This window comes from Cryptomeria japonica, chromosome 11, assembly GCF_030272615.1.
Source record: "Cryptomeria japonica chromosome 11, Sugi_1.0, whole genome shotgun sequence".
NCBI classification, from domain to species: Eukaryota; Viridiplantae; Streptophyta; class Pinopsida; order Cupressales; family Cupressaceae; genus Cryptomeria; species Cryptomeria japonica.
The window spans coordinates 54,994,254-55,010,086 of record NC_081415.1 but is presented as its reverse complement, the minus strand read 5'-3'; the positions used below and the strand labels follow the sequence as shown (position 1 = coordinate 55,010,086).

At 37.5% G+C, this 15,833-nt stretch overlaps 1 protein-coding gene across 2 annotated transcripts; it reads left to right on the top strand.

Annotated features, from left to right (window-relative positions):
- The first annotated feature begins 297 nt into the window (after positions 1-297).
- On the top strand, positions 298-13,257 carry LOC131051359 (pentatricopeptide repeat-containing protein At4g02750). 2 transcript variants are annotated; one of them, XM_057985839.2, is made up of 3 exons: positions 298-2,014; positions 12,571-12,607; positions 12,757-13,257. In XM_057985839.2, exon 1 carries the CDS (start codon positions 494-496, stop codon positions 1,979-1,981), a length of 1,488 nt encoding a protein of 495 aa, XP_057841822.1. In that variant the 5' UTR covers positions 298-493; the 3' UTR covers positions 1,982-2,014; positions 12,571-12,607; positions 12,757-13,257. The 2 variants fall into 2 exon arrangements, with proteins under 2 accessions (XP_057841822.1, XP_057841821.1); XM_057985838.2 differs by having other exon boundaries at positions 298-2,054.
- The last annotated feature ends 2,576 nt before the right edge of the window (positions 13,258-15,833 follow it).

The window sequence follows — 15,833 nt, the reverse complement described above, 5'->3', positions numbered from 1 at the left end:
AAAAAATACACCAATGTTTTTCCTAATTGAACTCCCACACCTCATCGGTGTACCCATTGTACACCACAATGTGATTGCTAGTTTAACCTTCTTTCAAAATCTATTCATTGAAAAGATGATTGCAAGAATAGAAACTCATTATCAAATTAAATAACAAACTTTACAAAACAAAAATAACAGCATTTACTATCACATAAACTATCTTGGACCTATTGAATGTTAAAAAATTATTGCTTACAAAAACACCATTTAAATTGTACAAACCATATTAACCTAAAATAAGTTCTCGCGAGTATCATTACCGCTGTCATAGTCATCGTTACAGTCATATTTTTGCTAGAACAGCGCTGGTATAACCACGGCAAAGGAAACCATCACATTCATACAAATATATAAACAAGCCTTCTTCATTATATACCTTTATAAAACCCTCTCGAGGGGTTATCATTTGTCATATTTCACTGAACACAAGCAGCAGCAGGAACAGGCAGTCATGGCTTGCGCAATTATGAAGATACCCAAGACATTGGGTATAAACAGGTTCAGGAACATCACCGCAATTTTTAAGGAAAGAAGCATACCTACACACGAAAACTCCCTCGTGTTTTACAGATTTTTAAGCTTCAATACGTCAAAAGAAACCCATTTTCCCGACGGATGCAAACCTAAAATCAACGTGCTTTTAAATCGCTTGAGCACGTCTGCTGCAGCCAACTATGCGTTTCAAGCAAATGCAATTAGCAGAAATACTGGTCACGCGACCAACAGTGCGGCTGAAGAGGACTTGAGGATTTTGGCCAAGGAAGGGAAGCTGAAGGAAGCCATGGAAGCTTTTACAAAAATGGAAGAAAAAGGTACTTTTTTGGATTCATATACTTACAACTGTGTGCTGCAGTGTTGTGCGGATAGAAAAGCTTTGGATGAGGGAAAAAGGGTTATTGAGCATATGAATAGGACTGGCTTTAGGCCAGATATTTCTGTTAATAATAGAATGCTTGAATTATATGGGAAATGTGGGAGTGTGCAGGATGCACAACAAGTGTTTGACAAAATGTCAGAGCGAGATTCTGCTTCCTGGAACTTCATGATTGCTGGGTATTCATATAATGGACTCGCCCAGGAGGCGCTGCAGACTTTTGGGCAGATGCAAGAGAATGGTTTGAGGCCGGACGGGAATAGTTTTCTTGGTGTGCTTTGGGCTTGTAGTAGATTGGGATTGGTGGACAAAGGCAGGCAGTATTTCGAGTCCATGAGCAAGGATTATGGACTGTTGTATTCCATGCAGCACTATGTGTGCATGGTTGATATACTTGCTCGTGGTGGCGGGCTGGAGGAGGCAGAGCAATTTATCAATAATATGTCAGTGAAACCGACTGCTTCAGTTTGGAATACCTTACTGAATTTCTGCAAGAGCCATGGCAATGCAGAGATGGAGAAACGGGTGGCCAACAAGATCGCTGAATTGGATACCAATATGGCAACTGTGCCGGTATCGAATACAGGCGGTATAAGTGGAAGATATGCTAATAGAGGAGCTAGAAACAATAGCAGGGACATTGGGGGAGATGCAGATATCATGAAATCCCCAACGCCGAAGGCAAGTAATGTGCATGAGTATAGAGCAGGAACCTTATCTCATCCGCAGAGGGAACAGATCTATGCAAAGTTAGATGACTTGAGTGGCAAGATGAAGGAAGCAGGGTACGTGCCTGACACAAGGTATGTGCTGCATGACGTAGATGAGGCACAGAAAGAGATAGCTTTGATGCATCACAGTGAGAGGTTGGCAATAGCTTTTGGGCTCATCAGCACCCCACCTGGAACAACATTGCGAGTAATCAAGAACCTTCGTGTGTGCGGCGATTGTCATAACGCCATCAAGATTATTTCTAAGATCGAGGACCGTGAACTTATTGTAAGGGATGCAAAACGTTTCCATCATTTTAAGGACGGAAAGTGTTCTTGTGGAGACTATTGGTAATGCAGGAGGAGTGACAACAACGTAGAAGTATCGGTATGGCATTTCCAGCCATGGCTTCACTAGAAAACATTAGGTACACAGTCTAGTTTCTTTACTAGACCTTTTGGAGCGTATTAGATTTTTGTTTTATAGAACCAAGAAGTCGCCAATTCCAAGATTTGTTCCATTTTGTAGTATTAATAGAGCAATTATAGCAATTATGGCATCTATGCAAGTCGCTAAGTAGGTCTTTCAGGGTTAGAGTAAGTGCTTTTAAATACAGGATAAGTATACTTTGCCTTGTATACTCTTTAGTTAAACATTCTGGTTTCAATCACATGAGTTAATAAGGGTCCCTCATTCGATAATATGTATGACTATAGACATTTTAAGGTTTGACGAGAGTTATGATGTTGTGATCCTGTAAAATTATATTTTTGTAGGACCTTCAAATGCTTTAGCACTTTGGTCATTGATATAATTTCCGATTTAATAGATCAATGGGAATTGGGTTTGGCTTTTTATCGTAGTAGATTCTATATTTTTCAAACAAATGCTTTTGGGATTAATAAAGCAGGTTTTATTTTCAACTTCTTATTTAGCTTGGTTGTTGATTGTGTATCAGACTAGTTAAATTTTCATTTATTCCCTTGTAATGTTGCCACAACTTCATCTGTTGTAGGAAACTTATTAGTCATGTACCAATGTTTCGCCTTTGAAGATGCTTAGGATTTTCACATCATTTACAAAAAAATATTTCCCCGAGGCTTAAGTTTATAATAGAGTATATTATATACATTCTTAGCCAACTGAATGCATTTCTATTGCAGCTCTTTAGCCAGCTGGATAAATGGATGTAAAATCTCAAGTCTCATCTCCCTATTGTTCAAAATATAATCAAGCATGGTTGCTAGGATATTGATCAAGATTTGTATCAAGTTAGAGGTTGAAGACTTCCTTTGAGGCTTGAACATATAAAAGAACCATCAAAGGAAGTTAAATGATGCAGTGAAAAATTTGGGATCCAAGGTCCTATTCCAGACTCAAAATCAATCTTTGCTAATGGGGTTTGTCCATCTGGACCATGATGCTGATTTTTTATGCATCTAGAGTAAATTAAAATCACATCGTGCAAAGTGGGATCCAAGTTCTTATTCTGCCTTTGGGTTTTATGATTAGAACATTGCTTTTGGGCTTTGTCTATTCAGTGCATCTTGAGTTAATTAAAACCATCACGTGCTAAGTTCAAAGTATGCACAAAATGAATTGTTAATGTTATACCAAATGCCATGCGAACTTGTAATAATCAATTGCATCTATTCTCTTGTGCTTTCACTTGGTTATCAAAATTCAAGTTTTGTGGTTAGCGTCCATGTTATCATTAACTCACCCAAGAACTTGCTCATCACAAATGTATTAGCTGACAATAGGATCAAGAAAATAACTAACCCTATCTGTTTATGATTTCTCTGTGTTGGGACTAGGGGAAGCAAATATGGTCCTTGGTGTATAGTGATTGCATTCCTTTGGGGAATTTTCCCAAAACTATAAAACCATGGAATTGAAGTTCAAATCTCATGGGAAGGACATGATACTTAAGGGCATACCTAAGATGCCACAACTAGGAGAATGGAAGGAACTCCCTTCAGGGAGCCAATCTCATGGGCAGCTAATTGCTTTGTTTTGAAAGGCATTCTAACTTGTCATGTCACTTTTTCAAATTCAGATGAGAACTGTTTGCTGGAGGAGTCCATTGGAGTCTGGGATTGGAGCTATTGTTTGACCTATGCTAGGGACCTGTCAAAGTTCGGGGATTGGGGTTGCTGTTCAATGCACGTCAAGGAGCTGTCAATGGTTGGGGTTTGAGGTTGCTGCCTGATGCATGCCAAGGACCTGTTGGAAGTCGGGGGTTGGTGTTGCTACTCAACGCATGCCAAAGAGCTGTTGAAGATCAGGGATTAGGGTTGTTGCTTGATGCATGCCAAGGACTTGTCGGAGGTTGGGGATTGGGGGTCTGTAAGACTTGTAAGGCTGACATGTAATGTGACGTGCAAAAGGCCAACTAAGGCTGATTTGTGATGTAGCATGTAAAATACAAATTTGAGCCTTGGCACCAATTTAGGTTTAGGTCAATTAGTCTTGTCATTTAGGTTGCAGCATATAAAATTAGGGAAACTTTGCATCTTGAGATCATCCATGGTTATGTTATTTTCACTTATAGAGCACTCTGTGGTCGTAATTTTTTCTATGGACGAAAATCCATAGGAGAAAGTAAACATTGGATGAAAACCCTTTGGTCGCTAGAATCAAAGGACGAAAACCCTTTGGTTCTTGAGGGCATTCTCACTTAGGGAGTGCATTCGAGCTTCAAGGATTTGTAGGGAAGTTCAGTTGTTCATTCGAGTATTGTTTGTTTCAGAATTGTAGTTGTGGCGTGTTGTTGTTGTAACAATTGTCATAACAGTCTTTTTGCTGTAGTAATCAGATTATAATCAATATAAGTTGCTACTTGAGTTTGATTTGTTTTGTGCAAATTTATGTGTTATCCAGCTAGTTATTGGTTCTGTTTGAGTATGATAAACTGATGCTGTTTGGATATAGCTTGGTGTAGATTGTTGTTTATGTTGCAAATCTGTTATTTTTATTGAAAAAGTTGTTTGCCTTCATTTGAAGGACTGATTGTTAGTTGGCTGCCCATGAGTGAGGGAGTCGTTTATTAGTTAACTGCCACCAATTCAAGAAGTGATTGGTGTTAATTGAGGAACATGAGGTAGTGGGTTATAAGAGGTGTGAGGGCAAGAAAAAAGGAAATCTTTTTGGAAATTAAAACAAAAGCTTAGTTTGACGCTCTACAACAATTTTGGAACTAGGTAAGAAAAAAGGAAATCTCAAGTGTATCCACTATCAGCTTGGTCTTTGGGAACAAAACTCTTTGGCAATCGCAGTTTGTAGTGCAGGACATCATCGAGATTATCAACATATCATCAACAAAAATAAAGCATCATATCTTCTTGTTGCAAAGCATTGTTAGGAGCTTCAAAAAGTCAAGTCTGCATACTGGGTTTGCCTAGTAGGTGTATCAATTTAGTAAATTGTAGTTGTTATTTGTGTATCTAGACTCTAAATTGTAAAACGAAATAAAAGCTATTTGTTGCTGGAATAGTTTTTGTGTTTGGTTTGTTGTTTCTTTTGTATGCAAACTAGTAGAGTTCACTGTATATGGGAATGTGTACCCCCTAAAAACTTTTCGTTTGGGAATGGTAACATCTTGGGGATGATGGGATGGGGATGAAACATCCTCCGCTGTCCCATGACCATCTTCTGCTGTGGGGGTTGTTCCTGGGAAGACCAGGTGGTGTAGGGGATGTTTCCGTAGCAGGGGATGTCTGAAGACTCCCCAGGGATGGCCAAGGAAACCTAAGCAAACTTGTATGAAACCCAACAGGTCTGATGCTACCCAAAATGAAGCTGTGCAAATTAGCAGTTTTAAAAAAATTTTAATTATGTTTTTTTATCATTTTTAGAATGAACTAGGAAATAGCTGCATACTTGATTGGATGCAAATACCATTTTTGTTTCTTAACACCCTTCTTGTGCTGGCCGAAATGTTTGTGTGTGATGGTTTTGGAAAGAATGGAGAATGCATTTTCCTTGCTTGAAATCCTTCTTGTGCTGGCTGAAATGTCTGTGCCATATGGCTTTGAAAAGAATGGAGAATGCAGTTTGCTGAAATGTCTCACTCATTAGTCTGCCGTAACTGTTCTGCTTGTGTAACCTTATTATATATACATCTTTAAAAATTTTATTGATTATGTTCAGCCGGACTATTACTGAGAAGTAATTGGTAAAAAATTGATTGATATTATTTACAGAAGAGATCGAGTCTCTTATAGAATACAAGATTTACAAAAAATGGCAAGTTTCTAAAAAGAAACTGTAGAGGATCATAAAATGATCTTATTGACTATATTACAAGCACTCTATGGACTCAAGCAGGCTCCTCGAAGGTGATACATCAAGATTGATTAGTACTTGGTTGCTCATGGTTTTCAGCAGAGCCCTTCTGATAGTAATTTGTATATCAAACACTCTGGTGATCATATTCTCTTTCTTGTTGTCTATGTGGATGACTTAATCATTATTGGCAGTTCAACACATTTGATCGCAGAAATCAAACAAGGCCTATGCAAGCCCTTTGATATGACAAATTTGGGGCTTCTCCATTATTGTTTAGGTGTTGAGGTTTGGCAGACTGATGGTAGCATTTTTATTTCTTAGTCTAAGTATGCCAGGAACTTGCTTGACAGGTTTCGAATGTAGGATTGTAAACCTGCTTCCACGCCTATGGAGACAAGACTGCAGTTGTTAGCCAAGTCTGATTCTCCTCCTGTAGATGAAACATAATTCAGGCAACTAGTGGGCAGTCACATCTATCTCACTTCCACTAGACCTAATCTCATTTTTGGAGTGAGCTACATTTCACACTTCATGATAGCCCCCAAGGCTGATCATTGGGTCGCATCGAAGCGTGTGCTGCATTATGTGAAGGGCACTTCTGATTATGGACTTCTTTACACTAGGTGTCACGATCCTAGACTCAGTGTTTTTTCAGATTTAGATTGGGCAGGTTTGGTTGATGATAGGAAATCAACATATGGATATGTGTTCAATTTGGGATCTGGTGCAGTCACATTGACTAGTAAAAAGCAGCAGGCAGTGGCCCTCTCCTCGATAGAAGCAGAGTATCGAGAAGCAGTTAAGGCAGCTTGTGAGGCAGTTTGGCGTCGTCGGATGCTTGCGGATATGCAAATGTCTCAAGCAGGTCCGACTCCCTTGTTCTGTGATAATCAGGGAGTGCTCAAACTGGCCAAGCGTCCCGTCTTCCATGAAAGAACCAAGCATGTGGAAACTCATTGTCATTTTATTCGCAATCTTGTTGAAGACGACTCAGTTCAGTTGCAGTATGTTCCAACTGCAGATCAGACTGTAGACATTCTCACCAAGTCGCTCAGTCCAGATAAGTTTGCAAAATTCAGAGGGCATCTCGATGTAGTTGACAAATTGAGCATTAAGGGAGGGTATTAAAATAATATTTTATAATGTTTAATGCTCAATATTCTTGTAATATAGTTGATAAGATCATTTTATGATCATCTGCAGTTTCTTTTTAGAAACTTGCCATTTTTTTGTAAATCTTGTATTCTATAAGAGACTCGATCTCTTTTGTAAATAATATCAATCAATTTTTTACCAATTACTTCTTAGTAATACGGACATGGCAAATACTTTGTAAGCTTTCCCAATTATTTAATATTGTATAGTGAATATTTTATTGATTTATAATTTTTTAGGTTTATTTATTTATTTATAGAATATATTTGATATCTATAAATTTATAAATTATTTATTTAGTTTTAGTTTTTAATATATTTATGTATTACAGATTTAAATTATGATATATCTGATCTTATGTGGCATTCTAAAACTTAATTCCTGCTTTTAGGCTGCAAATATATATATGATTTTTTTTGTATGGATGAATCTAAAATGAACTCAATTGCCAATTTTGTTTTTCTGGATCCACAAACTGAATCTGCGAACCTGAACTGGGATCCAGAGCAGAACCAGAAACATTGTCTGTTGTCACTTCCATTTGTAAATTCTTAAAATTTTGGAAGTAAGATCTGTTCTATAATTTCTGTCATAAAATAGAAAGTATATCATTAGCAATGTATCTATTCAGTAATACCCATGGGAAACAAAATATATGTCAAAGTGTCTGTTCAAACTCTATTTAGAATAATATCTCTCTCTGTGTTATTAATGGTCATTTAAGTTGTTTCTAATTTCGCCTCTAGTTAACGATTGTTTCTTTTAGAAACATCGTCTTTGTAACTTTATTTAAAGGAGCTTTGTCTCCTTGATTAATTGAACAACATCGATTCTTTGAAATCCATATGCTTTTGCATCTGTATTATGGTATCAGAGCCTTGGTTATTTTTGAAATAATTTTTCAATTAAAAATTCGTCATGAATTTTTAACAGTTTTTTTTGAAAAATTTCTTTGTTTATTCGAAATTGCTACTTTGGCAGTTCGTTTTGGCTGCAGCTACTAGGGTTTTCTGGCTATTTTCTGCCCTCTCTCGCGACCCGTGTCTCCTGCTTTTTGCGCAACCATGCGATGCAATTTTTTTCCCGCCTGCAAATTTTTTTCTGCCATTTTTGGACGGAAATCTGCATTTTCGATTAGGGTTATTACCCTTCAGATCAAGTTGACATTTTTTTCCGATTGTAGATTCTTGGTGTGTTTTTCGAGATCTCAACTGGGTCGTCGTTAGAATTTTTTGGGTGTCTCAATTTTCGAGCCAGCGGATCCAGATTCCAACACCAGATTCTTTTTGGGTTTTTCGCAAGGATTTTTGGGTTTTCGGATTTTTTTGGGTCAATGGAAGTTTTTTTCTTGAAATTCGTGCCCGCCGTACTTCATTTTTTTTGAAGTCTGTACCTGCATCTGCCTCTGTTTCTGCATTGGGATTTGATTCTTTTTTGAATTCCGTGCCAACGCCTCTTTTCAGTATTTTCGTTTTCCGTGTATTGGGAAACGTGCAAGATGGTGTCATTGACCAACTTGATGTTGGAAGGCAGTCAGGTTTTGTGCACTTAGCATCTTCTCAGTACCTCATTTTTCGTGCCTCGAAAAGCATGAAGATGGCTTATGGGCATCGATGTTTGTTTCAGTTATTAATATTTTTTTACCTAAAATTTTTTTGACGGGTTTTAATATTTTTTCCTCAAAAATTGTACTTTGCTGTAGTCTGTTTTTAGTCGCACCTAGAGTTGTTGTGTGAACATCTTCACTAGTCTCTTATTTGCAGTCTATTTTCGGGCATCTTGCTCATCTGCAATAGTTTGGAGGGTTTGCCGATTTTTTCCTCAAAATCGTGACAACTGTTCTTGGTGTGTCTCTAGTTAGACACACCAACGTCAGGTTGGACGGTTGGTGTTGTTTTGGGTATCTCGAGAAGTTCTGCAGTTTCTGGGAGGGTTGGTGGCAGACTCATCTCAAGTGGCAGAGTTAGTGGCAGGCTCTTGTCTTTTGTTGCAACATGTTCTGAGAAGAAGGGGGCAACCTTCTCTGTTATTTCTCTTGGTAATTAGAACAATGACCATTAAGGGAGGGTATTAGAATAATATCTTTCTCTTTGTGTTATTAATGGTCATTTAAGTTGTTTCTAATTTCGCCTCTAGTTAACGATTGTTTCTTTTAGAAACATCATCTTTGTAACTCTATTTAAAGGAGCTTTGTCTCCTTGATTAATTGAACAACATCGATTCTTTGAAATCCATATGCTTTTGCATCTGTATTAATTAGCAATGTATCTATTCAATAATACCCATGGGAAACAAAATATATGTCAAAGTGTCTGTTCAAACTTCTGTGTGTTTTTCAGGTACCCAAAGAATTTTGCCTTGTGGTGAAAAGCAATACCAGTAATGATGTCTTGCAACAAACAAATTTATGGTAAGGAAATGACACAACCAGACTACTTCATTGATACTTAGAAACTGCAGGTATCCATTGTACATTGCAAAAACAATATCGATGAACAACATTGCAGGTGGTCTTTTACTATGCCTGTGGCCATGTGGACTTGGAGATGATAGGTACGCTAAAATTAAATTGTGATGCCTGCAATAGGATATTGTAGAACGAACTTATAAACAAACTTTTGAAGACTATGATCAAGGTATTGGCTGCTGAGAAAGTTGACATAAACCAAACTTATAGAAATAGCTCTAACGGTTCCGATAAATTTCATTACTAGGAGAAGCATTGTTAAAATTAAGAATTTGCATTTTTTCATGAAAAGGAGACATCCATCTACATGTGCCTTAGTAGAAGTAATCGGTTGTTACCTGTGTAAGGGAGAAGAAGGTAGCCTTAGAGTAAGAAGAATGATTCACCATCACTTTTCTCAACATGGTATATATGCTGCTATTATTTCTCAACGTGGTATAAATATGGCCATATTCAATTTCTTTTTGTCCTTTTTGCTTTACCATCAATGAAGAACAAAAGAGAATATTTTCCCATGTTTATGGATGCATCCCTTTTCTAGTTTGCTAGTTTCAAAGGTTTCTTTCCTTTTCCTCCTCCCTGAGAGGTGTCTTATCCTTTGGTATATCAGGTGTCACGGACCTTATCAGCGAGATCCGCGCGGCACTGGAATTGGGCGTCTCAAGTGCGCAGAGGCCTGCAGACAACCAACCCAGACTATGCCTTCTCGTACTCAAACGATCCGGAACTCAATGTCGCCTTAGAAACACAATGTTTGCAAGTTGCCTAGTGCGGAATACAAATCAATGTAAACTTAAACAACTCGGACAAGTCGGATGCCAAACTCAAGATGCACAAGAACACACAAAGTAGGTTGGCAAACATGGATGCTTTCTATTATGCAAAACCAATATTATAGAATCAAAGCCAAGCGTGCTGTGTTGACAAACACGAGTCGCCTTAAGGTCTGAACCTAACAATACACTTAACCAAACTTATTACAATGCAATCATGCAGAGCTCATAGCTCAGTCCCAAGTCCCACAATTAGACCAACTCGGCTCTCCAAGTCCCCTTCCGCCTAACTGCGCTCCGCTCCAAACTTTTGCTCTGATGATCTCTCACTCCATTGCTTCCTTCATGCTGGAATGACTAAGGCATCCCGCCTTATATAGCCAAGTAGTCTCGCAACGCATCAGATGGATGAAGATTATCCGCACCATAGATCTTGTAACGCCCCGATCACACGGCTCGCAAAAATCAAGTGAGATGATCCGCGTGCTTCCAACGGTCAGCTCAATGAACTATGCAAGTTGGCCAAAACATAGGACTTGCATAAGCCCGCGATCCGCCCCGTGTCGTGCGCCCAGATAGGTCCTCACCTATCTGCAAAACCCCTTCGGTACTTGATCCAAGAAGTCGGCCCCGAATGCTTAACCGCTCGAGCCTCGAAGCACCTCGGTACTTGTCTACTCAAGTCGGCCCCAATGCAAAAGTGATCCCCAACAGATCCACTTAGACCGATATTCTGCCATCTGAACTCGGCTAGATGTTCAGGTCAATGAACACACAAACAGACTTAGTCCCAAAAACTATGCAAAGTCTGGGTCCATTACATCAGGATACCCATTCTTTGAGGAGCATATTGTCTTGTTTATATACTCGTGAATATAAACCAATATATAGCCGTACAGTTTGAGTTAAATAGGACAAACGGATTCGACATTTCTCAGAATTTTCTAATACCCTATATTTTAAGAAAGTATAACTTCTCTTGGGTGTTAAATTTTTCATGACAATTTTAAACAGTTCAGTGTACAAACCTAAACAAGATGACTGGATCTCATTTCTCAGTAATTCTACTCTTAAAAACAGAACCTACTGTTGGATGTTAAACTCTTTATTAGAACATTGAATAGTGTAGGATGTAAACTACTTTTTCCTTTAACATATTCCATTGGTTTGATTGGAGAATGCCCCCTAGTCACCGAGACTGGCAATATGCCATATTTAGGGCCTTGAGGGACTAGTGCGCTGCAGTGTAATTAATGTAGATTTTGATTTGGGTTGAGTTTCAGTAACAAGGACTCAAATCAAGGTCTTTCTTTGTTTAATCTTTAGTTAAAGAAGGTAGAACCTTACAGCTTTTGCTTCTCATGGTATGGGCAGAAAGACTTGAAGAACTCCTTGCAGGGCAGTATTGCAAGTAAAAATTAGTGTTTGGAGGAATATCTGAAAGCTGGATTTGGCAACGACATGCATAAAACACTAACAGAAACAACACTGGTGGTGTTATTCAACCGACCTTAAAAAATTGGTGAAGACAGATTATTGATTTTTTCTGTTCAAATTTTCTCTGTTTTTTTTGTTTGCAGTAAGCCGGATATATTATTAAGTATACAAATACTAAGTTAAAAAGGCCTTAAGTTTACTGGCAATTCTTCAAATAACAAAAAATGGGCAAGTATTTTATCAGTTTAACTGTTAACATGATGTAGACTACAATGCAATGCTAGAACACCTACAAAGCAAACGATAGGCCATTCGATGCCAATGGTCATTTGCCAGATACAAGAAGCTAAGTAGGTACACTTACACCAAAAGCGTGCCAAGGAATGGACCTATTATCTGATTTAAACTAAGAAATGGGATTTTCTCACAACGTGGGGATGAAATCTTAGAACAAATAATCTACCACAAATATATGAATGTGCCCATGGTGACAGAGATCACCACTGCAATCAAACAAAGTGTGCTTGTCGAATAGAACTAGAAATGTAGTATTCACTTAGATGGAACTTGAAAATGGATCCAAAATTGTAATTTATTTTCTGAATTTTCTTGTTAGCGATTGATGCCTACTCTTAAATTCCTCTTTGATTTCTAGGGTTAAACACTCATTTGGTGGTTTTATGACATATTTGGGCTGGACATTTAGTTAAAAAGAGATAAAACTACTCTGGGCAAGGACTGACTGTGAAGGCAAATACAAAAGGCCTCTTGTTATAAAAATTAATGATCTTGAAATGACAATATGCATTTGTGCTTTTCAGGACTGGAGGGAATGGAGTCAACCTGTTGTTTCGTAAGGTCTGTAGCACATTCTTAATTCAGGACATCAGAACCATATCTATGCTTTGACTCTATGCATGTGCTTGCATAGAAATTAGAGCACAATTTATTTAATAATATGGGGATTAAGATTAAGGAGGTGATACTATTTAGTTTTCTATCTCCAGGTTCAAAGCTAACACAGATACCATTGCAATGCGGTCTTTCTTGAAGAATAGACATCCTGGCATGCAAGATTCTACCTCATTGCTGTTAGAAGATCTAAGCATACCAAGCTCCAGGTCTTTTTTTTTTGGAGAAATAATGAAAGTCCTTATTTCTCCTGCACACGCTGTCGAAGAAGCTGTGCATTGGGTTTTAAAATGGTGGTCCTGATCCGAATAACACTCCACAAATGAGAATGCATGGTAGTAGGTATCATGCTTTTCTTTTAGTTCTGTTGTTGATATTAATTTTTCAAAGAACTTATATTGAAGGTAGTTATTTAATATAAATTCAACTATAGAGTAGTGAAGAGAAAGACATTTAATGAGGCAGATTAAGACTCAACAATTTCTACTTTAAATGATCTGTCATTGTTAATGGATATGCCCAACATTGCTTTGATCGCTTGAAATCAAAGCATATCTGTTGATCTCAATGATCTAACTGCGTTGTTGGATGGATGATCTCTTGTATTCTGTGTGGTATTATTAGATTTCATTTTTTGTTCCTAATCTAATTGCACTGAGGTGATTCTTTAATCCATGCTCTGCAAGGTGTGCCACAACACTATCAACCAATAAGCCTGCGGATTGATAGGTTTCTTGTATTAGTAGGAAGCATGATCTATGTTCTACCATATTGCCTGTGCAACCGTGCTTTAGGATACTTTATGCTTTTAGAGGAAAAAGATTTCTGTTTTTACCCAGATCCATGTGATGGCAAGATCTAGGTTCATCTTAAGTGTGTTTCTCTTTCCTTCCCTCTGGATACCTGGGTTCTTGATTAGAGTAATCTTTTGCTTGTCAATAGTCAGTGGTACAAAATTGCGATGTTCTAATATGAGTAAGTCACATTTCTCATTTCTCCACTCTTTTTTGAGCTTCCTCAAATTAGATCAAAGGATTGGGGTCCAATGCTAAGATTGGGTTGCATTTATGGATATTTTACCTTACGTATTGGGCCACATATTCAGTTATATCTGGAGCTAACAGGCAAGTGGCTACTAGTTATGCTCAGCTAATTTCTGACACTGCAGTAGCCAATAAACTTTGTACGTTAAAGAGTTTTTGACAACTTACATGGCTCATTTCTTGACTTCCCATCTGAAGGCTTGCCATATATAATGCACACTTCTTTCTGAACTTCATAAGTAGTGTTATGCTGTGGCTACCGATGCTAATAGGATGTTAAACATGCTTTGTGCGAATAAAACTCTGGCATCTCCTTTCACATTTATCGCTACAGCAGTTTTCAGAGTAGCCCCTTGGTAGAGGATTTGACTAACAAGATAGGACAGGGGCATGCTTGGAATTGTTTTGGAGGAAAACTAATTTGTCATAAGTTCGTAACCAAACTGATCAGCATGCCCTAACACCACGCTCCCACCTGGTTTTTGGGATCACTACTACATGTTATGTAATGTGGGTTGGATTTCAAGTCTGTTTTGTGTTGGGACTTGAAATTTCCCTCTAATTTTGTTTCTTTGTCAATGCATTTTCTGATGCAAAACTTTAACCAAACAAAATTCCCACATGCATAAGGATGTGGCAAAATGAACGCATAGATAGAAACTCATCAAAACATTAGCATCGAGGAATGGGAGAGTGAGAGTGGTGACCCCCCTCCTATGCATCTCTGTCTGCAGACTTAGGACCCTTCTGATGTAAACTAACACAGGTTACGAAGGCAAATAATGGTCATTGAAGACATGAGCATACAAATAGAAACTTGTAAAAACATTAAGATAGAGGACATAGGAAAGTGAGAATGGCAACCCCCTCGTGTGCACCAGTGCTTGGAGGCTTGAAACTCCTCCAACACAAGTGAACATATATAGTTTACAAAGGCAAATAGCAGTCATAGAAGACATGCTGGCTTTCGGGCTAGTGGTGATTCTCATACTCCTGGAAAATTATATTTAAAATTACATATTTAATTTTTTTCCTACTATATTCGAAGCAAATCTGAACCTATACCTACCTAAGCCGGCATGCTAAAGTGATCAAATCAATGCAATTTTGCCTATGCCTATGTAAAATAGATGCACGAATGTAGGGTCAGATCTGCGTCATCTCTTCTAATACAAATCCAACACAATTTTCCTTTCCCTTAATTTGGTATTTCAAATATGGACAACATTCATTTCCGATGCAAATTTGACACTAATTTCGATCCCTTTCACACTTTTTGTAGTAGTGGATGGACTATGGTAGTCATCGATGTCTTGTGATATTCAATGACTAATTAGTGCAGGTATCATAGGAAACTAATAGTAGTTAGTGTTTAATTAATGCTTATTCTAACCAATTAGACTTCACTCTTTTTTCCATGTGAATATTATTTCCCGATGTTTATAGTCGTTTTGGTTTTTAAATCCTTGAAATTTAGACACATTTAAAATGCAGTTTCTATATCTTTAAAAAGAAATTTGGTCCATTTCAAAGCAGGCAAGGATTTTAAGAACGATCTTCTCATGTTAGGTTTACTAGAGAAGTAAAACCACAACACGTTCATGTAGGACCCTATGGATTGTAAGTGGTGTTTTAAGCAAACATCACTTAGTTCTATATTCATTTAGTTTTATATTCACTTGCTTTGCAGTGATTTTTACCAATATTTTTTTTGGCTAGAAGATTCTTATTTTGTAAAATATATTATCCCCTATAAAATTGAGGACTACAAAAACAAAAGCACATTTTCCCCTTGTGAATGAGTAGCTACCACAGATAAGCATTATCAATAATGCTACCATCAATATCTTGTCATGCATCTACTAATAAAAAATCTTTAGTGCTCCAAGTTTGTTCCTATTTAACAAGGATCTTTCAAATATATTTGTAGTTTAAATTCTTACAAATTATTGAGAAAGTCAATTATGAAAATTGGAAAAATAAGTATTATAAACACAATTCTCTAAAAGTATTAAGGTAAAATTTACTTTTAGATTGTGACGCCCTTGATTCTTTAGTTGTGTAGAAAGTTAGAAGTAGTTAGCTTGTGGGTACCTTAATAAAATTATATGATCATTAATATTTGTATA